Source organism: Cheilinus undulatus, linkage group 12 (genome assembly GCF_018320785.1).
Source record: "Cheilinus undulatus linkage group 12, ASM1832078v1, whole genome shotgun sequence".
NCBI classification, from domain to species: domain Eukaryota; kingdom Metazoa; phylum Chordata; class Actinopteri; order Labriformes; family Labridae; genus Cheilinus; species Cheilinus undulatus.
The window spans coordinates 21710659-21737268 of NC_054876.1; the positions used below are offsets into that span (position 1 = coordinate 21710659).

At 38.3% G+C, this 26610-nt stretch overlaps 1 protein-coding gene across 4 annotated transcripts in view; it reads right to left on the bottom strand.

Moving 5' to 3' along the window:
• Positions 1–26610, bottom strand: part of jade2 (jade family PHD finger 2) — a 312027-nt gene that overhangs the window by 39936 nt on the left and 245481 nt on the right. For all 4 annotated transcript variants that reach the window (XM_041800778.1, XM_041800775.1, XM_041800776.1 and 1 more), the window contains one exon: positions 10712–10829. In XM_041800778.1, the coding sequence (XP_041656712.1) occupies positions 10712–10829 (118 nt within the window). The remainder of the gene's footprint in view (positions 1–10711; positions 10830–26610) is intronic.

The window sequence follows — 26610 nt, forward strand, 5'->3', positions numbered from 1 at the left end:
ACACAGAGGGTTTTTTAAAGAGAAGTGAAACACTTTTTACATTGTCGACACAACATACAGGCAAGCCAACATATTTTCTTGGCCTATTTTCATGTAAAATTCGTTAAACTACGTGGATAAAATGATCCCATGTACAGCCAGTATGCGCCGGATCTCTCTGAGCTTGTAATAACCACTGGTGCAACTTTCACAGAAATTATTGGAGGCTAATGCCACTACTATGGCCAAGTATCTCATACGACCCAACTTAAAAAATCCTGAAATATCCCTTTTAAATAACATCAGGCATGCTGAAGTTGTGTATTTCTTTATGCCTTAATGCAATTATATCTGAATGAACTGAAACACTCCAGAAACAACCAGATTTCCTCCATAGAAACCATGCAGATGCAAAAAGATTGAAACATTGCATATTCTTCTAATCACTTTGTCTATATATCATAAACAAGGCCCTGTCTCTATTGCAAGGGCCATAAACAACTTTTATGAGCACAGCAACAGACTAAAAATGATTTTTTTAACTGTAGAAATGGTGGAGGTTCTTGACCTCAGGAGTTTATCCTCTACTTTGTATTATGATAGAAAACTAAAATTGTCTGACCACTGCAGAAATCACCAGAATGAAAGAAAAGGACTGCTCATAATCAATCTCAAAACAGTCTTATTTATATCCAGGTCTTTTGTCTTGACTCTGAAGATAAAAGCTGTTTGTCAGTGAGATTGTGTTGATAGATAAAATTTGCATTAAATCTTCCACAATATCATGATCATAAAAAAATCTAACAAAACTGGCTTCTCTTGGTAAGTGTAGGCTTAACCTACTGTTGACTATTTTCCTGCAGCACAGGTTGATAAAGGGCCACTTTAAACACTTATGAAAGCTACGATCAGAGTAGTGATTTTGCAAGGCTATAGTTTGTGATCTTGTGATGTGATTCACTTTAAACATTAATACAAACACTCTGAAAGAGACTCACCCATACCCAGATAGGGTTTAAGTGTTTCAATGTTCTGACTACAGACATGCACAATCAAAACTGAACAGTGATGTATTATTACTGCAGGTTGGATGGAGCCAGCTGAAGCTGGATTGGAATAGAAAACAAATGCTTGAGATTTTCTGATGTGAGCGCTTTAATAAAAGAGAATATCCCCAGTATTAATTCAATAGAAATGCATGTTAGACAGAATGCATATTTGCTGGATGTGAGGGTAATGTGATTGTACTGCAGTGATAAAACAGAAATCTGACATGTGGAATGAGCATGGAGGTGGCAGATGTGCTGTATGACTGAATCAAACTTTTATAAAGAGGATTTGTAAGGGCTCAGGTACATCTACCTGGCATCTGTTCCCCTTTTCCAATTTATTTTATTGCTGTTCCTGAAATTGCCGAGGCCATTAACACCAGGGGATCTCTAAAAGGAGCTCCCAAAAGGAAAAAGACTTCTTCACACAGTTCCTAAATTGTAATTTCTTTCTTCTTCTTGTGTTTTGACAGGAGGACTATCTTATCCTGTGATCTCATAGGGACAATTTTTCAACATTTCCCCTCTTTCCCCTAATCTGATCTTGTTCCGTGAGATGTTCAACACCTTGAAAAAACAAGTGCTGGGGTTTCAAGGACGCCTGCAGGCTCTGCTTGAACTTGTGGAAGCTTTTCCCCCTGCAGTTTGTAATCTCGGCACAAATCCAAATATCAGCAGTGGAAACCTTTTAAACACTTTTTGTCAGATCTGTGGTGTTTTTTTCTTCTTTTGTCTCTTGGTTCTGCTGTTGCATTTCTCTACAGCTCTTACCTACATTTCCTCTCCCCTCTCATGTTTTGAAGGTGCAACAGCAGCGAGGGATTCGTCTTTTTGAAGTGTGTGATTAATTTCCCCTCTTTCTAAGTGCACTGAACTGCAGCCTGTGTGTGTATGTGTGTGTGTGTGTAAAGCCATTGTGTCCTATTTCTTACCTGAGCTCATTAGTGCAATGTGAGAATTTTTTTTTCCTCGTCTCCCTCTCTGCACTTTTTCCTCTGTCCTCTCCCTCTCCTCTCCTCATCACTACTCCTCTTTCTCTCTATTCCTCCACTCACACATACATCCTATTACCTTCTTGTCACTTCCCATCCTCCTCTTCCTCCCACCTTATTCTCTCTCTCTCTCTCTCTCTCTCTCTCTCTCTCTCACATACACACATATATGCACACACTTGCTGAGAGCAGATCAGAGAGGCCAATGCAAACCACTGTCAGCTTGTCACAGTTCAGTTTGAGCCAGAATGTAAATGTAGTGCACTTCCTGCATAACAATAACACTGCTTGCATGCATCTGTGTGTATGTGTGCAGGTATCTGTGCAAGAGTAAGTCCTTCCTACAGTACAGCATATTTTTTATCTCTAAAGAAAATATTTTTTAAGCAGTTTACTGTGTATACAGTACATTCAGAAAGTATTCAGACCCCCTTTACTATTTTTCAGGGTATTTTTGTCATGTTTCAGCCTGATATGACAATCATGAAAATACTGTTTCTCCTATCAATCTACACTCAGTATCCCATGATTAAAAAGTGAAAACAGAGTTGTGGACATTTTTGCAAGTTTATTAGAAATTAAAATACTGAAATGTAACATTGTCATGGGTATTCAGAACCTCTACTTGGTACTTAGTTAAAGCCCCTTTGGAAGCAACTACAGCCTCAAGTCTTTTTGAATATGATGCAACAAGCATTGCACACCTGGATAGGGTAATTTTTTGTAGTTCTTCTTTGCAAATCCTCTCAGCTCAGTCAGGTTGGATGGGAACATTCACAGATTTGCCCCTAAGCCACTCCTGTGTTTTCTTGGCTTTGTGCTTGAGGTCAACCTTTGGCTCAAGTCTGGTTTCCTGAGCACTGCAAAACAGGTTTTTGACCAGCCTTCTTGCCCCTGCTGCTGCAAAACATCCCCACTGCATGATGCTGCTGCCACCATGCTCCCCTGTCAGAATGGTGTTGGGCAGATGATGAGTGGTGCCTGATTTATTCCAGACATAACATTAAGAATTTCATTAAATAGTTCAATCTTGGTTTCTTCACACTGGAAAATCTCATTCTTACAGTGTGAGAGTCCAAAAGGTACTTTTTTGTAAACTGAAAGCAGGATTTCATTTGTTTTGCACTAAGGTGAGGTTTCCATCTAGCCACTCTGCCATAAAGCCCAGATTGGTGGGGGGCTGCAGTGATGTTTGTGCTTCTGTACCTTTGTCCCATCTCCACACAGGATCTCTGGAGCTCAGTCAAAGTGGTCATCGGATTCTTGGCCACCTCTCTCACTAAAGCCCTTCTCCCAGGATTGCTCAGCTTGGCTGGGCGACCAGCTCTTGGGAGAGTCCTGGTTGTGCCAAACTTCTTCCATTTGAGAATTATGGAGGCCACTGTGCTTTTGGAAACCTTCAGTGCAGCAGATTTTTTTGTAGCCTTACCCAGATCTGTGCCTTGCAACAAATCCTGTCTCTGAGCTCTGAAGGTAGTTCCTTTGACCTCATGGCTTGCAAGCCTGTAAAACATTACAGGCCGATTAAGTTATGTTGACCAACTTCTTTTTTTGGGTAAAAGAGCAATAACATGCTTTAAATTTTGGACTCCGCTGTATGAGTCTTTAAAAGCTAAACTTACCAAAATTAATTGTGTTGACTCATTAGAGCTTTTTCAAAGATCTGCACTAGTTGGTTGAACTTTCTTTTGATAGTTATCAATAAAAAAAGGACACAAAAAAGGTGTGACTGCTCGGCCTGGTAGTACAATGAGGCACTGCTACCTCGGATATTAACTCAATATATGATAATGTTCTCCAATAGCAAGGTAAAAATACAGCCCCTAAATTCAGTTTTCATTTGGTCATTATGGGGTACTGAGAGTAGATTAATGAGTATAAACATAAATGTAAATGACTGTAGCATCAGGCTGCAACATAATTTAATGGAAAATATCTAAATAATGATACAATCTTCAATCATTTTACAACAAAACCTTAAAATTAAAGCAGTGGCATGTTTCACCAGCTCTGCTCAAGTTCTATCTTAAGTTATGTTGTGAAATCCACACTAAATCATTGGTTGAAAATAGTTAAGTAGCTCAAGTTCTGCCATAGTTAGGTTGCACCTTAAATGTTAGTAGTAGTAGTAGTAGTAGTAGTAGTAGTAGTAGTTCTAAAACCAGTTGATACCCTGTTTTTTTTCACCTACAAGGAAAGCCTTGAGCAGGGAGAGAAGCAGCAAACCCTCAAGAGGAGCAGGCATCAATGACAACAGAATGACACTGATTAAGTTTAAGAATAAAGGAGGAGCTGGGGTGGAGGAGGGTTGCTAAAGCGGCTTGCAGAGGGGCAGCCAAGCTTAGCCAGGCTAGAGCAGCATAAATATCGCAGCATGAGTGCGATCAGCCATCAGGTGATGAGAGCTTGTGTGAGATAAGCTGGCGATGCTTGAGTCCATGGCCTGCCTTAACCAATGCTATACAGTATGCTTGATTTTTAGGCTGGAGAGCAAGACGGATAAGTGAAAGATCCTACAACAGCTCTCACACTCATTATCTTCACTCTACATTTTACTCATCATTTCACTGTACACGTTATCCCAAAAAATGAAAGTGCTGAAGTATTCAAGCTTTCTGGAATAGTTTCCCCTCTTGACCTCAGTCTGATTTCTGAGTACAACGTTTTTGCCTGTCTTTTTAAGACATGGCCTTTATCAGTGTCCTCTTTGAACTTCAGTGGATCCACATGTAAAAGTACCCTGAATCTGAATTAAAAGATCAGATTCGATGTGACTTGAACTATTTAAACTGTCATTTAAAATCATATTGGAGTCACATGAGAGAGAGCAAATCAGACTTTGGTCACTTTGGCCCCCAGTGCGAATGCAGGTTGTTGAAAATGAAAAGCTTCCTATCCACTGATGCTGTGCATCAACATGCACACTTCCTTATACCTCCAGTATTATGCTTCTCTTCAGGGATATTGCCCATCCGCCTGTCCACCTCGGTGGTTTCATGCTAGCATTCACAAAGCATGACGAGAGCAGCCCTAAACATGACAGACAGGCAGATAAACATGACAGACAGACAGGCAGAGTGGCAGGGAGAAAGAGGGACATGACAGATGAAGGACAATGAGAGACAGACAGGTGGACAGAGGTTTGAGGTTCTGTTTCAGCTTGGTTTGAGGAGAGATGTTTGTGTTTTCCACATGGAAACAAACCCTGAGGGAGAAGGAGGGAGTGAAAGGATAGTGGTGCTGGCGCATGGTAGTCTCAGAGTATCTGCAGGCTTATGGAATTAGATTTTTTTTTACTTGACAAATATGAAATTTTACGTAAAATTGGTAACAGACAAGTTCTGCTTAAAATAAGTAAATAAAAAGTAAGTAATCACTGGTATTAGCTCAAATGCAAACATGTTATCAACAAAGTGTTACTGTGATTACAACACATACATGGTTGTTTTTTCCCTCTAGACCTTGACTTATTTTGCCAACTATCTTATTGTGACAAGGTTGATTTTCCCATTATTAAGTCTTAAATTATCTCACTATCTCCAGATGGCAAAGCATCTTTTATTGTGGGAATAATTCAGCAATCTAGGATGAAAATCAACAGGACAGTCACTGTAATAGATCTGAGCATGACCATGACATGCTGCCATTGTGCACACTAATGATCTGAGTTAAGCCTATTACTGTGTTTGCTTTGTACTTTTACAACTCTGGGAATATGAGATAAATAAGACGATATCTAAATAAAACAACAGGAAATTATTCTATCTAAGGAAAATGGACAAAATAAAATTCCTCAAATGGATGTCCACTTGGGGCTTCCATATGTTAAATCAACATGCATTCTATTGTGAGTAATTCACCTTACAGTAGAGCTTCAAAATGTAATTGTTCACCTGCTCTTATGGGGAGAATAGCTTCTTAATCACTGATGCACCGCTACTGCTTTTTACTGCACTGTTCAGGTTTAGTAAGTAGGATCTCACAAGAGAGGCTTTACATGATGTGGCGTGACTTTCTGACAAAAAAGCCTTGAGGCAAACTTCTTTTGTTATCTTTTAGCTGGTATTCTCATGGCAGAGGTGACGCTGACAGAGGAGGGTAAGAAATAAAGTGAGTGAACAAAAGCATATTAGGAGCTGATCTCACTCAGACAGCCAGTTTCTTAACCCCTTAAAGCCTGTTGTATCATATTTGATACAGACTTTTATGATACTTCTATCTAATCAATACGATCAGAAATTACCAAAAAAAACCTTCTGAATACAATCTGATAAATGATAAAAAATGCCCTCTAGTGGATTATCAGTTACCAAAAACACCTAATGTATAAAATGAGATACCAAAAATATATATGTGAAATTTTATGTAAATTTGGATTTTTTTGGATTTCAGTAGAAAGTGAAATAAACACTTCAGTTCCAAAAAATTAGAATTTTAATGCTATAATTCATGTTTTCAGGCTTTAATGGGTTAAAACCACTGTAAGACATTCAATATTGATATGTTTTAAAATTGAGTTGGCAGACAGATAATATCACTGAATATTACTGAAGGTGGCATCCATCACTGTACCACATTTGAAGTCAGTGAGCCTTTCAGATTTTATACACCTGTAGCAACAGGTATGACTATACTGTACTGTACAGTATGGCCAAATTCTCTTGTCCATGTAGTGTATGTTTTTGACTTGCAGGAGAAGAACAAACTGATGCAACTGATGGGCTGACAGAAACAAAACATCTAATGAGACAAGAAAAGCAAAACAGAGGAGAGAGAAAACAGGGAACAAAGTAAACATTGGAGGGCAACAAGAAGAAGGTGAAAAAGGAAAGAAAGGAATGGATTCAAAAACAGATAAGAGAAGAGGATGAAAGGAAATGGAGTGTGGAAAATAAGAGAGAAAGATAAAAGAGGCAGAGAAAAGAGGTAGATGCAAGGTGAGGGACATGGCAAATCATTATAACGGACAACCTCATCCTTCACTCTCTGCTGCTCCCTCTCTCTCTCTCTCACACACATACACACACAGACACACACACTATCCTCTCTAATCTACAGTGTGAATAGATATGGCTGTTTAGTGCCAGCAGCACAGCTCCCAGTACCTGATGGCCGCAATCTGCTGAGTCAGGATCCCCGCGCTGCTTGTGTGTCCAAGTGTGTGTAAGTAAAAGTCAAAGTCAAAGAGAGGGAGAGAGTGAAAGTGTTTGCAAGATTTAGTGGAGTGCAAAGATGTGTGTGCAGCCTTCTTTGGGAATGTTGAGAACTGCAAACTGAGTGCTCTACATACACAAATAAATACACAACACAGCCACACGGTCTGCCGAGAGTTTGCTATCAACAAAGGCAGCAAGTTGTCACTGGTGTAACCATGTCAGCAATGTCCGACTGAAATCCCCATGATAGTTACAGGTTATGACTGCAGGGGCTAATAAATAATAGAACATTATTGTGGTTACGTCCACGTGCTCCATGTACAGAGGCTGCTGCATCAAGGTGAGCAGCCTGGATCTAAATAAAGCCCTTCCCCACACACTCTCCCAATTTTTCAACTCTATCCACTGCATATATTTCAATCAAAGGCAACTGTTGAAGGTCTGAGGCCAGTGACATCAATAGAAGGACGATTATGGACTGACAATGCATACAAGTCATTTCCTACACTACTCAAAGATTACACAAAACAGCTGCTAGGCAAATAACAGATATTTCCCATTTTCAAATTCAGTAGCATTTAAACATCTGTTTTAAAATATTCATTGCTGTCAGGCTCTTTGCATCCATTGACTAGCTTGTGGTTACTTTACTGAAGCAGATTAATTTTCAATATGTGTTAAAGGTGAGGAGCCAGTTTATTGAGTCTTTATATACATACAGTAGCACTTTAGTTTAGTGGGCTCTAATTACCCAGTAATTCTAAAGTAATAAGTAGTAAATTTCTCAAGAAAAAAGGTGGTATTTACCTAGTATTATTGGCATTTTACCAAGTAATAACTCAGTAATTTTAAGGAAGTAATAACCTAGTAATAATGTATTAATTATCAACTAATCCCCTGAAATATTGTGGCAACTCTCTGGTAATTAGGTGGTATTTTACCAAGTAATTTCTTTGAAAATGATCATTTTCTTTATCATTTGCTAGCTATTTCCCAGGTAATTTCTTTATTTTGGCCCACTAAATTCCAGTGAAGCCATTCTAAATTTTTTTCAAGTAGTTTTTAGGGTTAGGCGGTTAGGGTTAGGTAAATTACCAACTAATTACCAAAGAATTGCCACAGTATTACCAGGAATTACTTGATAATAAATTACTACTAGATAAAACTTTCTAAATATAACATATGTCAGAGTTATTTCTTGGTAAAATGCCAACCTTTTACAATGTCTTTGCCATTGCTATTTTACTAGAGTCATTGCCAAATTACGAGATAATTGCTACTAACTACTAAAAAACTACTAGGTAATTATGGCCCAATACAAAAGCTGTAACTGTATATATAAAAAAACATAGTGTTTCTACGTTAATAATGCTATGTATAGGAATAAACACCTGTGCAAAGCTTTTATTATATATATTTTTCGGCCTCAATCAGGATAACCTGCTACTGAGGCAATGTTGTAAACTATGTAAATCATCCTTTTGTTGTCAAAAGCATGCAAAAATATAGTGATGTGTAGGGATGGTGATCAAAATCTGGTTCTGTAAGGATCTGGTTCTGTAAGGATCTGGTTCTGCGTCTTTCTGAACATGTAAATGAATAATATTTAGCTCATCAAGACTGCTGCCAAGTTTTGTGTGTTCTGTGACATAATGTTATTTTTCTCATCTTCAGTACAAAAACATACATCAGCTCTTGCAAGTTGGAACATAAGCTCAAAGCACACCAGCACTGTGCTCCAAATCAAACCAAAATGCAGTACCCTCAACTGTGGGCTTGGAAAACAAACAGACAAAAAAACAGTCCAGCTGCTGCTGGGAGAAGCGCACTCGTAACCCCAAATTTCCACATACGACAACTGCGCTGCGCACCGAAGCACCGCTGGTGTGCTCGGACTGATGGCATGTGACCTTGCCCACTGGGCACGTCTAGGGCAGCGCAGGGCTGGAAGAACTGCAAGTTCATACAGGAACAGTATGTCAACAACCAATTATTTTACCTGTTGGGGGTTTATTTATCATCCATTCGGGTGTAAGTCCATGATATTATTGCTTCTGTCATTGGGTGAGTACATTATGAAGTTAAAAGGTCAATGTTTGCTTAAGTGATATGGGGTGTTATGTAAAATTCTTTGGCTAAATGTCCTCAAAAGTTCACTTTCCCTTGTCAATGGAGCTGCTGTAGCTCTGTGACACACTTACATTCCAGTGACCCTTTGCTCTCACTGCAGAATGAGACGAAATGTTGATATAGTGATGATTTGCGATCAGGAGTCCGTGCATTGTGTTGTATTTTTGACGTGGTTTGGCAGCGGCCAGTGCTGAAAATAGATCTGCAGCGTATCTCGGGCGAAGCAGAGCAGAGTGGCACTTCAGGGACACGCCACTGCAGGACTGGAGCACAGACAGTGGAACTGCTCTGATGGACTAGAGGGGGAGCAATTCACTCCACAGTATGATTCCCTGTAGACTGCAGCGCAATCGCTGTATGTGGAAATTGGAAGTAACACTGGCTTTAGCTGCTGTAAGACAGTTAACCTTCTCATCTGCTCAGATCAGTCATTAAACATGCTCCCAAACTTTGTAGCAAGTCTAGTAAGTTCAACATATTGATCCAGTGTTGAAATCTGTGTTGACATTGGCCGGATAAATGTTGATTAGCTTGCTGGCAGGGGGTTATATTATGATGTGTTCAAGGATGGCTCCAAAATATGACTACTGGGTGAAGTTTAAAAAAATGTCATGATGTGTTCAAATGTAACTTCAAGAAGATAATGTAGGTCTGATTGAGGAAGAGAACTTTGTGTTTTTCAGCTTTAAAAACAGATATAACAGATGGAATCACAAGCTTTTTAACTTATAGTAGTAATTCTACTGACACAGATTGATGAGGAGTATTGATGAGGGTAACAACATCAACAAAAATGAATGGTAACCATCTATAATAAGGTGTTTAACTTAATAGAGTAATAAACAAAAAAAGAGATAAGAAAAGAAACATTTTCTAAAGGAATGAACATTAAAAAACATTTGATTTTCCTTGTTGATAAAGTGGCTTTTATAAATATTATTCTAGAGATTATTTATCAGTCAAGGCAGCATCAACTCTTTCAGCCAGCTCCATTCTTCCTGTCCTCCATAACAGCCAGCGGCATTAAATGCATCAAGGTCAGCCGTGTGTTTGGAGTGGAGCAGAAATCAAGCTCCATTTCTGTGGATGGTGTGTGTCACAATATCTGGCTGAACTATTATTCCAGCGCTCTCCTCTGTGCAGGTGTCAAGTGTGGCCTACTGTGCAAAAAATGATGACGGGCCATTTCTAAAACAGTCCACCCACTACTCTTAGTCAGCCAGGGTTCGGATAAAACTGTGATGTACTTGAGCTTTCCAAATTGTGCTTTGTATGCATGTGTATGTGTTGGCGGCCTTGGCTGTAGTGCTGGAGTGGGTGAAAGGTAACAGGTTTTTGTAATGCTGTCTTCTTAGAGAAAAAGACAGCACAGTGGCAGACTCCTGTTTTGCTCTCTCTCTCTTACCTCCTGCGATGTCTTCCTCCAGTAGTTGTATCTGCAGGTGGAAGATCTTCTCCTGGAGGTCGCACAGGGTGTGTTTCATTTTCTCCCTTCGTGTCACCATGTAGCACAAGTTACGCACCTGAGGACCCAAAAATATCACTGTTACAAAGGAAGTGATACAAAATGCCTGTTTCATCATGATTCATCTCATTGAGATCAGTGCAGAGACAAATAACAACCTGACAGTGAGGATTTATTACACACAAACATCAGTGCAACATACAGTCATAAATGGTGTTTGGATTTACAGTATTTTCCTGTTGCTGTTCTACATCTTTTATCAGGAATGTTGCAAAATACCCACTGGAGTTATTCTAATAACAACAGTCTCTTCAATTTTCTTTCTCTATCACCCGCTGCAGTGATATTTATACAGCAAGAAAACTGGCAACTGCTGCTTAAAAGCAGAATGATGAAACAGTTGCAGGTTTGTCATGTAATGATAGCAAACATTAAGTTTGCAGTGCTGGCAGAGACTTTATTTTTAGTCAGAGCTTGCAATATGCCATCAGTGCTTTCTATCACAGGTTTTTAAGTCTGTCTTTATAAAGAAAAAAAAAACAAGACAAAGTTTGAAATAATAGACTTTTATGTTTGAATTTTGTGTTTTCTGCTGCTATTTCTCAGACAAGAAATCAGGACGGCTTAGCCAAGGTTAGCTCAGCTTGTTTTCAGATATTCTGCTTGTTGTTATTCCTAAAGCCAAGAAGTAGTCTCCGGTATTAAAAGCTGCAGCCACTGCAGAAAAGCAAAACCTTCAGTGGCTGTAAAAGACCAGGAAGTCACTAAACACCCATTCAGAGGTACACATTTTACCACATTTGCAGCCTGGTGCAACAAACACCACAGTCAATTGTTCTGAACTTTTTCATTTCTTTGGCACTTATAAAGGGGAGGATTTTTTCTAAAAGCCATCAATTTGGATGAAAACCCTTAAAAATCTAGCCCTACTAGCAAGCTTTTTAAGGATTTTTTAAATGCTTTCTATTACTATAAATACTGTCACATTTTGGTATGTATTAACTGTTTAGTGAAGCTCTCTTATATGCATGTTGGAAATTCAGAAAATAACTCAATTAAGCAGTTTTGGATGTCAAAGTGTTTATTTTTATTCTCATCATTTTGAAACAGTTATCGTGTAGTTTGATTCTAGCTAGTATAACACTCCTGATGAAAATTTTAAGACCAGTTGAAAAATTGCAAGAATTCACATTTTGCACTGTTGGATCTTGAGAAGGTTCTAAGCAGAGCTATAAAAAGCAAAAAGAAAAAAAATGGGAGAGAGAGAAAAAAAAAATTGAGTAAGCAATTTATTGAAAACAACAATTAAACTGAAATAGGCTATTTTGTCAGATGATAGCAACCAAACCAACCCTTAAAGGAGATAAAATTGTAGACTGGGCAGGGGGGACTGAATGATTTTGATGCTCTGTGTCTGCTGGATGTGTATTTAAAGGGGTACTTCAACATTTTGGCAAAGTTGCCCATTGCCATAATTACTTCAAAATGTTGAAGTATCCCTTTAAAGAAAATATGACATATGACAACAGTCTTACTCCATAGAAGCTTGTTTAGCTTTGTCTACTGTAAAAATGAATGAATAAGTAAATAAGTTGTACTGAAAATCTTTTATTACAACACAGCTAAGCAATATACATTAGATATTAAAAATCAAAGCGTTAATAAGCTGTCTAACTTTTAAGGTGAATGTGCATGTGATGAGACAATAAGAAATAAGAAATAAGAGTCAAAGGAGACATCTGTTTCCTGCCTTTCTATACTATCAAACCTCTACCATCTGGTTCTACGTATTAGCACTATGAGGGTATATGTGAGTGTATAGAGTGCAGAAAGATGTGTGTGTGTTTATGTTAAGCACATATGGATGCTCAAAGAAAAGCTCTCTTGGTTGTAAATGTGTGGGTTAATAATTTGAATTGGCAACACATAAGAGGGAAGGAAACAGAGAGAAGAAAAAGGCTGCGACTAACAGAAAGACGGAAATAGATAAATAAAGAGAGAGCGAGACAGGTAGGGAGAGAGACAGAGAGGTGCAAAAGGCTGTGTAAACAAGATTCAAAGATATAGAAAAAGCGAGCTGGAGTGTCTTCCCCTGGCAGTTGTAGTTGTTAAATGCTAACAAAATCATTGTATCTACAGATAAGACAGCAATTACAGAGACAAGACGCCTGAGGAAGCCTGGAATATGAACACAGAAAAACCACAGACTTCTGCTAATGCTTGATTTTACTACAGCATCTAATTTTAACTTTAAGATCATCACAATATGGTTTTTATTAACCTCATGCTTGGCACAGGAAATAATTTCATCATTGTTTAGATGTGGTTTTAATATATGGGCTCCTTTTTCCATGCTATGGTTTTAATTTTCCTACATTGCTCCAGCTATCTATCTTTGTTTGTTTTAATGTTCATTCCCTTTGTTAAAGGAACATTAACTGTGATTTTCTCATACTTTTCTTATTCTTACTTAGATACAATGTTAGGACAACAGACCAGAAGTACCTCCTAACCAAATCCTATGAAGGGAAGTTATGGCCACCATGTACACTATAGTTAAGGCTTATTATGGCCGTTGAAGCTCCTGTGGGAAGTTTTTAGTCAGTTATGAAACAGACTTAAATCAATACTGATGCCTCTTTCTAAACACAAAAAGCAAACAAGATCAGCAGCCAGCATTAAAACTATTCTTACTGAGTTATCTTTATTTCCAAAATCCCCTGCCATGGAGTAGATGGCAGATGAGGCAATGGACACTTTCTGTCCTGTTCCTCACAGGAGATATACTTTCTGTTTCACCTTGTGTTCATGGATGGGTCCAGCTGCTTCATGACCATTCTTGTACGTATACTTCCCTATGTGTGTCGGGTGTTGCTAAAGGAAACCTCGAGAGGGCAAACCAGGCTGCACAGCTACCTGATGTGTTGGATGTAAACTATAAACATGGCAGGATTCACAGAGGTAACTAAAATATTATTTCTTTAACAGATATACTTTTTGGCTTTTTTAGCTTTAATTATAGAAGAGGACAGTGGATAGAATAAGAAACAGAGTTGGAAGAGTGAGGAAGAGAAATGAGGGAAAGGAGCCAAAGGCCGTCTTGAACCCAGGCCGCCCGTGTACATGGGGTGCAACTTTGCCATCTAAGCGCCCCTAAAATATAAATCTGAGATCACACTAACTCTGTAGTAATATAGATAATCAATAACATCAGATCATGGTGTATGGATGTAGCAGTAGAGGTGTTTAGGTTTAGCAAACGACCCTATTTACTGGTGACTTTCAGCTGACTGTGATTGTTGATGTCATTGTTACAGCAGCTGTTGAAAACAGAGTCCTTGTCAATGTCTGTTTAGTTTTTTATTATGTCAAAATATCCTCATCAGATATGTATTTAATGGAAAATTAACCCATTTAGACCTGCATTCATGTACTTTCACCTTACACACTAATGCCATGCCAATGCATTTTGAATTACCTTTCTTTTTTTTGTGACCACAGCACACTTTTCCATTCTGCCTCAGTCCACTTTAACTCATTTAGACCTAAACTTCAATTAAAAAACACCCTTTCAAGCCTTAGCATTGTTTAAAAACAGCCACTTTACATTTAGGCTTTTGAAAAACTGCACAGGATTTCAATTGCATATACAAATGTGAAATCAAAGCATTTGGAGGCTTAGACCTGTCGACTGGTAATACTTGCCTTTGTCCTAATCTTTGTTTACATCTTTTAAAAACGATCAATCCATCAGGTCAAAATCATAACCATTTTGTTCTTCAAGTATGTCCCTCATCCACTGAACCTTGGCTTACATTTCACATGATGATCAGGGTCTTCATTTAAAAACCTTGTCATCCTTCAGCTTTTCTCCAGCATGCATTTTAGTAATGGCTGCAGCATTGCAATTCATTGGTCAGTTTATTCTCTTAAAAAACAAAAAATAATCCATAACCCACTGACATGGCATCAGGTCTTAAGGGTAAAAGACATGAATGTTACATCAGGTCTAAATGGGTTAAACAAATAGAAACAAAGCTATGGAGAGAGGGGTCTGGCTGCAGAACAGAGCTCTCAGATGCCCCCTCTTACAGACCACCACTGTGAGACACAGCATCTATCAGAACGGGTATACATGGTTAAAAAAAAATGGATTAAAAGTTAACAGTTAAAACTTTAAAACCTGGTCTGCAATACCAAATTGCATAAAATTTAATACGTCGAGTATACAGTCTGCTTACAGGTAAAAATAGTTTGTCCTCCATAAATACATTCATGTAGCAAATGCAGCTTACAAAGCCTTGTTAGCTGCATAAGCTATGAAGACAGCAGAGCTATGTAGCTAATGAAGCTAAAGCTCAAGAAACTCATGGATTTCCACATCATCAATGCAGCTTCGGTAGTGATGTTAGCTTTAGCCACACTGCTAAAGCTAACTTGGCTACATTGGCTTACATTTTAATGTTAACTATGTAGCTAGCAGAGCTATGTTAGCTGTAGTTAGGACTAACATAGCTAAAGCCAGCTAACATTCACACATCTACTTCTAAAATGGGTCTGTACATAATTTACCCCTGCGTTAGACGTCTGACCTGCTTCTGTGTTTTATTTATGAAATGTTTCTTAGTCTGTAATGTCTGTAATGTTTGAAATGTGGTTCAAAATTGGACAAACATTGTGCTGGAAAATTACAGCACTTATGTTCTGACAGAGACAACATCTCACAGTAATGGTCTGAGACAGCCAGATTAACTTGGCTATGGACAAACCTCATTGAAAGTCACCAGTTTGCATGGTAAGTGGTTGAACTGAAACACCATTTTTTCCTTCATCTTTTATTCCTACAGGTGTCTTTTGTTTTAGACAGGTGTACTTGTCTCTATGCAGTGACAATAGTTTAGATGTAGGCTTCTGAGCTTCGGGCATTGTCATCTCTGCTGTTGTGTTGACAGTCCCAGCTCCTACCAGTCATGTTTCTGCGTCCCATTAAATTTTGAGGATGTGCACAGCCAACATGTCAAACAGATGCAGGGGACACGTGGCAGCCCTCATGCACAAGGGTAAACTTAGTTAACAGCAAATTAATCACAAGCCTTAGTGTTTCTCAGTGTTCTCATAGGTGATGTTACAGTCTCTTACATTTATGAACAACATGAATAACAGAGCATCATAGTTTTGTTTACAATGACTCCCAATACTCTTATTTTTTGGATCATAAAGGCTTCTACTTTGTGTACAGTTGTGGATGTATTGCACTTAATATCCAAAACACTGTCATGAAAACAAAGTAACAGGACAGAAAGATAGAGATAGAGGCAGAGAGATGGAGAGGGAGAGGAGCTAATTGGGTGAAAGCCAGAGCTCTCGAATCCCAAACGAACAAGTCAGAAAGAAGCTGGATCTCTGCCAACCACATTTCTCTAACAGCCATAAATCAGTAATCATCCTGAACCACATCTGTGCTAGTGTGTTTGTGTTTTTGTGAGTGTGTCACTGAAGATCTGCGATGGTACTAATGAGACAGGAAAGACTGTGTGTGTACAAAAGTGTGGGCAAACACTTAGGGTGTTCAGGAGACGGAGCAAACAAGTGAATACACATAGAAACATGTAAATGTGATATCACACTGGTGGAAACAACACACTGGACCGGTACTACCTGTTGATTTTATGTGTGACGTGTGTGTAACCAAGTGTGAAATGAAAGGAGGGGCTGTTAGATCGCTTAAGTGAAGAAGAAACTAATAAATTGATCCCTTTACTGAAGTATTCAGAGTATGTGCCCGTGTGTTGCAACTGTTTATCTGTTGGTCCTGATGGATTCCTCAGCTTGGCCTATATGACCCGCTGCGTCCCTGTTAGAGTGCTGCAGATATAAATAGCAGCTCAACTGGGACACGATGTGCAGAGCCGGCTTTGATTAGGACACTCTGTATGTTTGGATGGTGTGTTCCTGTGTGTGTGTACTGTTTTCAAAAACAACCACCTCTGTCTGAACACATGACATGAGAGGGATGGGAGGGAGAGAGGAGGAAGAGGGAGAGATGAGAGAGAAGGAGGCTGGGGTGAAAGTTACTGTGGTGAACTTCTTTCTTTCTTTCTTATGAGTTAACCTTACACATCATTGCACCTTGTCTCAAGCACAGAGCAGCCTTACTCCTCATTTAAATTCAGAAAATTAAAAAAATAAACCAAAACCACTTGAATATTAAAATAAAGAGGCCTCATTGAAATTTCGTGAAGATGCATGAATGTTGCATGTCCTTATGTGTGCTAACAAGGGAGAATGTATTTTAATATTCCTCCAAATTCACAGTCTGACTTCATGAATAAATAAACCAAATAAAAATGTTCTCCTTGACTTTTGCATGAATTACTTTAACTTTCAAGTGGTTTGTATTTCCCACTGTTTTTTTGGGGAAAAATCATACAATATTTCCCTTATTTTCAAACTTCACTGTTTATTTGTCAAACATACACATAAAATCTACATAGAGAAAAAACAAGATTAATATTAAAACTTTATGTTTTTTTCACCGCTGCATAAATACTTTCGTAATCTCTAGGTAGAACTTCCTGAAATATGCATATTTTAAAAAACTTGCTTATAAAAGGGGAATATTTAAGTTATGAGAACTATGCTAATTTTTTATGGAAGTGCATTGTATTACCGGATCTTTTCTTGTAACTAGATAACTTTTTCTTCATAGCTTGTTTCAGATGCATATAAACATGGGAGTGGGAGTGCTGAGGGTGCTCTTGCACCCCTTACAATAAGGCACAAAGTCATGCCAGCAGCTATCAAAAATATTATTTCTAGGGCTGTCAATTTTTAGTTGTTTTTTGGTAGTAAATCATAGTTTTATCACATCTGAACTGCATACACACATAAACATAGAGTCCAATGAGTATTTACTTGCACATTAAAAGTTATTTAAAAAAAATATTCATTTTAAAAGACATGGCGAGGTTGTTTTTAGTTTCTGGCCTCTTTTAGTGGCAAGACATGACTGGCTTCAGAATACTGTATAAGTAATGGTGGAACCACCAGTTTTATCTTATAATTCCAACAGGACAAGACTGATTTATGCCATTTAAGTTTAATAAAACTATACACATTGTTATACTGTGTATATAACACACATATAGTTCACTATTTTAAATTTTATTTTTCTTTAAAATTCCACAAGAAAATGTCAGAAATATCACAAATGTTTAATGAACTTGTGCAGAAATAAGACTCACATTAAAAATAAAAACAGATACAAACCAAATAAGTATTATAAAGCTGTTATAAGGTTAGAAAACTGACTAAGAATCACACTTATTGCACTATTTAAACCTTGAAAGTTCTATAATTGTTTGTTTCTTCTTATAGAAAAAAAAGTATAGTTTTTTTTCGTCAAGAAAACACTCATTATATGGCTGAGTTGGCCATATTTTTTAATTTAGCCAACATTTTAGACCTCTAAATGGGCCTATGTTCAAATTTGGTTCCTCCAATTTTCATACTCAGATTGCAGTAATTGTTCCAAATTCTACTCATAAAAACCTATCATAACACCTACAGCTACTCATCAACTCTAAAATATGTTTCATAGAGTTATCATGGTTATTTATGATGTTAGAGCCACTTGTTTAGGACCAAAAAACAAGTGCATTTTTCAAGTTCTGGAGTAAACAGGAAGTGTAGGGTGCTCTGGGCCACTGCTGATTGGTCAGAAGGTATGATGTCACTTTCTGTAATGTTGACTGATCTCCACTGACTGGCTGAGAAAAAAACATAATGGTTAAGCTGTATTTCAGAGAAGTGCTTATATGGTTTCTTACCCCATAAAGGGTTAAGAAATATGAATGAGTGCATGTACAAAATGACTCACTGAAGTCCAATCACCCGTACTTCATGTGACCGAGACTTTTCAGGAGTTTCAGCTTAGCTGCTTTCTCTGTGTAAATAACTGCATAGGTTTAAGTCTCAAGCTAAGGGTATCTTACTTTTGTTTGGACAAAAACCTTGTTCTATTTTGAAAGAATAAAATCTCTCTGGGGTAACAATATTAGCTTAACCACTAAATATGATAAAACTTAAATGAGACATTCAATGGGGCATTGTTGTCCTTTTTTTACATTACTGTGGAGCAAGTGCTATTGTTCACAGCTTTAATTTACACTTGATATGTTTTGATGGTTAAATGTTAGTTTACCATTGTAATTTTTAATTTGTTTCCATTGTGGCAGTGTTTCTTCTAACTACAAGATAGGGAGTGCAATTTCTATTTACTTTTGTGAATGCAATGTACTTCCCAAAAAAGATGTTCGATAAAGATTGTTTTGCTGTGAATTCTGCAAAAACAAACAAACAAAAAAACAATGTTCTGTGCTTATTTAACCCATACTCTGTCATTTCTAATGCTTTGCTGTGTCTTGAAACTAAACCTCCTCTACATGGCTGCAGATTGAAGATGAAGTGACTGCATATAATCTCCCTCCTGTGTCACATAAAGCCTCTGACATTTTCTCCCTCTGTCTCCTTTCTATGTTAGGGGCTGCTGCCCTTTACTGACTCTCTGCTCCGTCATTCTTTGCTGCACAATTTAATCTGCCATCCTCCCCCCTGCACTGAAACATGTTATCCCAATAATTTATCTGTCCTTCTGTCAGGATCTTGGATTCTTTTTCTGCTTAATTTGTCTTTGTTTCTGTCTCTTCATTCACGGTGAGCAGCTCTCCATCTCTGAATCAGCAAACACAGCACTTCTGTTTTCTCTGTCCTACTTCCATATATTAACCCACAGACACAAATCTGAGCGCAGGTATTGAGGTTAATGAAGGATTTTCAACACCTGTCTGCACAAGATACTGAATAGTATGAATTTACTCAGCAACAACGCTGCTCAAATGAGAGACAGAGAGCCAATCAAACTAAAGCAGTGCATCAGTTTTACATCTGACTGGATAAGCAAATGAGATTTTACTGTTTCCTTGTCAATTAGCTGAGATGTCACTGGAGTAACAGTAAATACATTTATCATTCATTTGTCACATTTTATAACCAGCAGGAGTAGTTTGTTCTTGGTCAAATGAATAATATCCCTCTGCTTTATGATGATTGTTTAATTTGGAAATTAAGATGGTATGATATACTTGTTTAAGGAAATGACCAGCCTTATTAATATGGGAAAACAGCTACTGTATGCTGGTGTCATTAAAACATTCAAAGCTTAAAGGAGTTGTATCAAATTTGAAAAATACCTTTGAATCAATTGTACAATTTTTCTGTATACCTGTCAGATGTGACGGTTGTGTGGTTATGGCCTTTTGTTGAACAATGCTGGATTAAACTCTGTCTTTTCCAGGATGCTCACATTTTAACATGTGACCAAATGGGAATCAATTCAGTTTTGGACCTTGCCTTAAATGGACATTTAAGGAACTGCAATTTTTTGCAAATCCACATTGGTTTAATTTTTCATCACCAGAGGTTGCTGCTTTGTTGAGGTAGAGATTATCAAATATAATCTGTAAAACTGGCCTATAAACACATATCAAACAAGGGTTTTGAGTTTTTTTTAGAAATTACGGAAACTACAAAATAGCTGAGGTAAGTATTCCTGATTTTCCTCTCTGACCATCCAACCACTCCTTCTCACACAGGTCTCTCTATGCTCCCTCCACCCTTAATCCCTCAAGCATGGAGCCTACCTCCTCCTCCTCTCTATCTCATCCATCCATGACATGACATGCTGGAGATAATCAGCATTACAAGTGTATTAACTGTGCCGAGCAAGGCCAATGCTTCTCTCTCTCTCTCTCTTTCTCTCTCTCTCTCTCTGTACTGTGCTCCCTGCTCCTCTCTCTGTCAGTAAGTGGCCTCATCATGCTTTGGACACATTCTGTGTGAAGGATTCAAAGAACAAAAATACAAAGATATTCATGCACAAACCTTATATGCAAGTGCTCACTTAATGACAGTTTATCTCTCACATAAACACATGCAGGCAGAGAGGTCAGTGGGGCAATGGCTGTCATCAACCACTAATTAAATCAACAGGTGTCTGCCAGTAGGTCACCATGGCCTCTGTGCTTGTGAGACTTGAAGAGAGAGAGAGAAAGGTGAAAAAAAGGAAAATAATGAAAATACCGTTCATTCTGAACAACACAAGTTAGATATTTGTTTTTGTATGTAAAAACTCAAACTAGCATGCTTGGAATCAAACTAAAAAAACGTGTTTTTTTTCTTCCCTTTCCTGAAAAGTGGTGATTTTGGAGATAAGAGGTTTGCATCCAACATTGACCCTATGTGTTATGAGAGCCTGTTTTATGCTCGACCCATCTGCAGAGTCGTAAGTGTTGGTGCATCAAATATAACATAAAATCTAAAGACACGCCCCTTTGCATAGGTCCCGTGCAGCAAATTTTCACCTGGCTGCAAACATCTCAAAAAAGTTTGAAAGACACGGACGCACCAGAGGTCAAAACATGCTACAGACATGATATTTAAAGAAACTGCCCCCTAACTTTTGGGAAAATATCAGTTTGAGGTGAGGTGGAAGCTGACAATAGGTACGTACTAGATGTCTCTGCGTCACAATTCCACATCAGTTTGTGAGAAAGTATAACGAGACTTAAGGCCTGCTATTTACTTTTTTGATGTCTTTTTTGGCATACTGGTCCTAAGTAATGCAATTTCATCCCCTTCTAATTATGTTACATTAATATGAATAGAATGCCAATTAAATAAACTTGAACTTTAAAATGACCATGAATACAGAAACACTCAAATGTCAGAGTTTCTATGAAAAGCCATTATTGACTGATAATATTGATCTGGTATGTGTTTTCTGGATTCTATAAACCTTTATTGGGATATATAGAGCTGCTGTCAACCATCAAAGAGGGTTTTGTGTTAGGTTTTTGATTGATTGCCCTTCAGGGCCGCCTTTGGCCAAAGTGAGGCTTTAAGGCCGGCTCAGACTACACGATTCTTTTGGTCGTTCATGATGGCACCATGTCAGACTAGTGTGGCCAACAGCCTGGCCACAATACAAGAGTGGTCTGGTCGCTCAGCGTATGCTGATGTCACAACTGTCTCCGCGACTGAGTGCGAGTTCACAGGTTGTCGGGGGGCGGGCCAAAGAGTGTCAATCACTCTACAACAGAAGCGCTCTATGTGACTGTAGCGGTCTTTTTGCTCAAAAAAAGGGAAAGAAGAAATAATTATGGATTGGACTATGGATAATAAGTATGGATGTATCAAAAGAAGGACAATATGGACTGGCTCTCATTCAGATTGAACTTAAGGTATGCATGTGGTAATGTAAATAAAATAAAATAATATGTATACATTAGTTTTAGGGAATAAAAGGGGATAAAAGTGGTAAATCTTGTAAATGATGATGCAAAGATAATGAGCAAAGGTTCTCCTGGTGTTAGACGTCAGGATTCACGTTGTTGATGTCAGGTCAAGGTGTCAAACTAGACGACGATGTCTGAAAAATTCTGACATGCTAGTCTTGTAGAATCATGGTTGTGAGGAATCATAAGGAGTCTTGGATGCGTCGTTAATTATGTCACACTACAAGACCATTTATCGTTCCCGACTCTAAAAATCAGGCCCGAGTTTTGACTACGAGCTGCGACGTTGCAGTCGGGCTTAAATCTGGCTGAATTTTTGTAGTCTGAGCCAGCCTTTAAGCAGACTCTGGTATGAGGCCCCCCTATAGTGACAGCCCCCACCGCCACCCTGCAACTACACTCACCTCATCATACTTCACATTACTCTCAAAAAATTATCTAAAAATTACAAAAAATTAAACAATAAATACAATATCATTGCAATTAGTAATTTAGCCTGAGATAGTTACATACATATACTATTCTGAGTTACAATTAAGTCATACAGACCAATGTCTGTAGAAATATTAACTTCAGCTAAAGATAATATTTTTAATTTGTATCTATGTCTTTTAATATAGTCATCACCATAGGTTTGTTACTTCCATCATAACATTAATCCCAATTTATTAGCTATCAGTTTTATTGGGGTCTTTGGCTGTAAGCACTGTGCGTGGTGTGTGTGTGTATGGAGTGGCGGGCTTATTGCCCTTATTAATGGACTCAGTCAAATGGTAACACTTCTGTCAATCTATGTTGGGTTTGTATTACTTAAAAAAATCTCATAATGACCATAAAAACTTGTATTTCTAAATGCCTGGTTTATTTATCTAGCATTTCTACAAATTTCTTCTGCACATCTATAACAACAGGTGGGTCGGAACCTACAGCTATGCATGACTGTGTCTGTCTTTATCCAGTTGGTGGCAGTGTGTTAACTAAAGTGTTTGAGTGTGGGTATAAGAAAGGCAATATTTATGTGTGTGTGGCCCTGGGTAGAAAGTTGAGAACTGCGTCACAACTAATTCCCATCTGATCTCTGAGATTGAGATAAACCCAGTGAGACCAGAGGGGGAATGCATATAGGAGTGTGAGTGCCTGTGTGAGTACTTGTGTTTAACAATGGATTTGATGGTATTGACTCAAGCGATATGTGACGCACATGCAGTAAATGACTGTCAAGTCATAAAGTGACAGATGGAGAGAGTGAGGAAAAAAAAAACAATGAAAAATGTCAAGACAAAAAAATTTGACACAAAAATGACTAGTCTTTAAATTTCATCCAATCAGAAGACAGAAGAGTAAAAAAAAAACAAAAAACTTAAGCTGACAGAGTCTCTCTTTCTTCTCCTCTCTGACTAACTTCCCGCTCAGATCTATATTGACCTGACCCTCTCAGCTCGCAGCATATTGACTACAAACCTGTGCTGCTTACTAATGAGCATCATCGACTGCTCAGTGGTCCTGACATACACACACCGCTGTGAGGAGGCAGCCAGCTAAACATCAGGATTATTGATCTTTAATTGGCCCGATATCACCCCAAACCCAGCACACAGAGCCTGGGTTAATTACTAACAAGACAATCCCAACCTGAATAATTAAAGAGGAGTGTGTGTTTAAATGAAGACAGGTTTTTTATAGCTGAAGCTCTGCTGTGATTATAAGTACAACTCTAATCAATCCCTCACATTACTCACACATGCCAAACATTAGTAACAACGCTGGGACTATTAGGCTGAGGGTGTTCTTCTGTTTACATCTGTATCAATAACACAAACAACAAGAACAGTTTTAAAAAATCTAACAAGTTTGATTTGTTATAACCTAATAAAACTTGATATGCAACTGTAATGATGCAGTTTCCACAATGTGAATCTTTACCAAGAAATAAACCATGGACACCTGTTAACCCAGAGAAGGTGAGCAGCTTTATTCTGTGCACAAAGACTGCATCAGCTCCATGTGTACAGCTCTCCTACACAATTTCAGGGTTTTCTCAGTATGCATATGGGAGGGGCTTTAGGATTCAGCAAAATTCTGAAAGGGAAATGTCTGACGTCTTTGAAAACTTGGTATTTTCTCACTGGTGTGCGACCTTCTACTTTTTATTTAGGAGGCCTGATATTGGGAAAGTTTTTTGAAGAAGCCAAGCTAAACTTCTTAACTTTTATTTGGTCTTTTTTGGAGGGTGTTCACAGGGAGCATGTTGCTTTTTTTAGGAGGTGTAACTTAACTGAGTGGGCTATTATCTCCTGGTTTTTAACAAGACAGTCTGGCTGCAGACCATTCTTCTGAGATGCTGTATATCTCAGAATGTAAATAAATGCTAAAACTTTCAAAATAAAATTGGATTTAACGTATGTTCAGGGTTGGGGTAAGGGTTGAGGTAAGGGTTAGGATATCAAAAGTTACAAGTCATTAACCTGACCTGCAAAACCAAATTATAAAACACTGAATAAAGCTGAGTAAACAGTGCTTATAGGAAAAAAGTTCCTCCTTCACAAAAACATTCTGAGGCAGTCAGCATAGTTTACAGAGTAGCTCCGTGAGCTAACAGAGCTATGTAGCCAACAGAGCTAAAGCTAAGCTCCCAAAGCAGCTACATAAGCTACATATCTACGGAGCTAAGTTAACGTCTACATTTGCTAAAGCTCATGTTGCTAAAGCTTACTTAGCTATAGATAAGGAAGCTACATACCTAATGTAGCTACATAGCTAACATAGCTAAAGCTAAGCTCTCAAAGCAGCTACATAAACTACATAGTTATGCTATCTGCGTAGTTTACAGGACAAAATGCTTTCTTGCACCCTATTTTTCTTGGCAGGTTCAGGATCAAACACCAATGAAACTATCAAATATGCAGTGGTTCTAAACAATCATAACATCGTCAAATTAGATAATCTAACCTACAGCAGGCAATACTAACCTCATAGTTGTGAATAAATATCATGAATTTGAATGTCCAACAGTCCAGTAATAACATTTAAGCCTTGTTCCAGTTCCCTTGACGAAAACTAAACTAACTTCAGTCAAGACCACTTTGTCAGAAACACAGATTTGCGGTTATAAACATTTCTTTTTATAAGCAGTTATCAATTTGCACTTTTTGCACTATCTATAATGGGGGTGTAGCTGTTCTGGGGTCCTCCTGCCCTTCCACAAGTCTATGAAGCATCAAAGCATAAAGCAAAGACAGCAAATGTTCCTGCTCTTCCTATGCTGATAAGGAAAGCCGAAGCAGGGAGAGAAGCAGCAGAAAACCCAGAGCAGAGCAGGCATCAATGACAACGGAATGAGACTGATTAAGTCAGAAGGAGAATAAAGGAGGAGCTGGGGTGGAGGAGGGTTGCAAAAAGCAGCTTGCAGAGGGAGCAGCAAAGAGTGCCAGGCTAGATCAGTTTAAATAATGCAGCAGTGTGATTAGGAAATAACATGCTTAGAAGCAAATCAGCTAGCTGTCCACTGATAAGGGCGTGTGTTTCATCAGCTGATCTCAAATATACGGCTTGATTCCATGGCCTGCCTGAATGAACGCTGAACGCTTGCTTTTTGTCAGAGTTTTTATAATCAAAGATCGATTTTTAGCTAGTATTAGTCCTGTCTTCTTCATGAGAAATAGGTAATCTACAAGCATTGTAGTTCTAGTGTAAGTAGACAGAAAGTAACATTACTTCGGACAAATAAATGAATGACTGAATACATCAAAATTCTACATACTGCTATCTGTAAAGGTTACTCAGAAGATATATCTTTGTTAAGGTTATAAAGGTTATTTTTCTATTAGATGAGAGACAAACAGTGAGCACCTCTGATTATATGGTCAAAATTTTGATAGTATTATATTAAGTAGGACTACTTGACTGTTGGACTAAGTGGAAGAACTGCAGCTCATTTGCAGGTCAGCTCAGAAACATAAATCATTACTCCACTTCTCAGATTGCTGCAGTGGGCATGTCAGAGAATTGATTTTAAAACTGTGTTAATTGTTTATGAAAGGCAAAATGATTTAGGGCTGAAGTATCTCTCTAATATTCTCCATCCCTGTGGGAGCAGACTGGTTCTTGTTCAGAGGGTTGAAAAGAAAACCTTCAGCCCAAAACTTTAGCATTATTCTGGAAGTTTACCATCTTACATACATTCCTCCCTGCTTTGACTTTTTTCAGTGTTGTCTGTGATGCCATATGTAAAGCCGTCTGAAACGTCTTTGTGTTTAGAAGGTGTGATACAAAAAAACCTGCCTTTACTTGCCAGATCCTCTGTGAGTCCCTGCAACATAAACAGACTGTATAAAAGACTGTGGGCTGAAATAATAGCAGCCATAAAAGCTGATCTTGGCAGCGGGGAACACAAACATCCGTGTTGTGAATTGTAAAGGCCTTCAGATAATATCAGCTACCTGGAGGATAAAGTATCTTGGTGTAAATTTGTTGCCTTCACTCTGT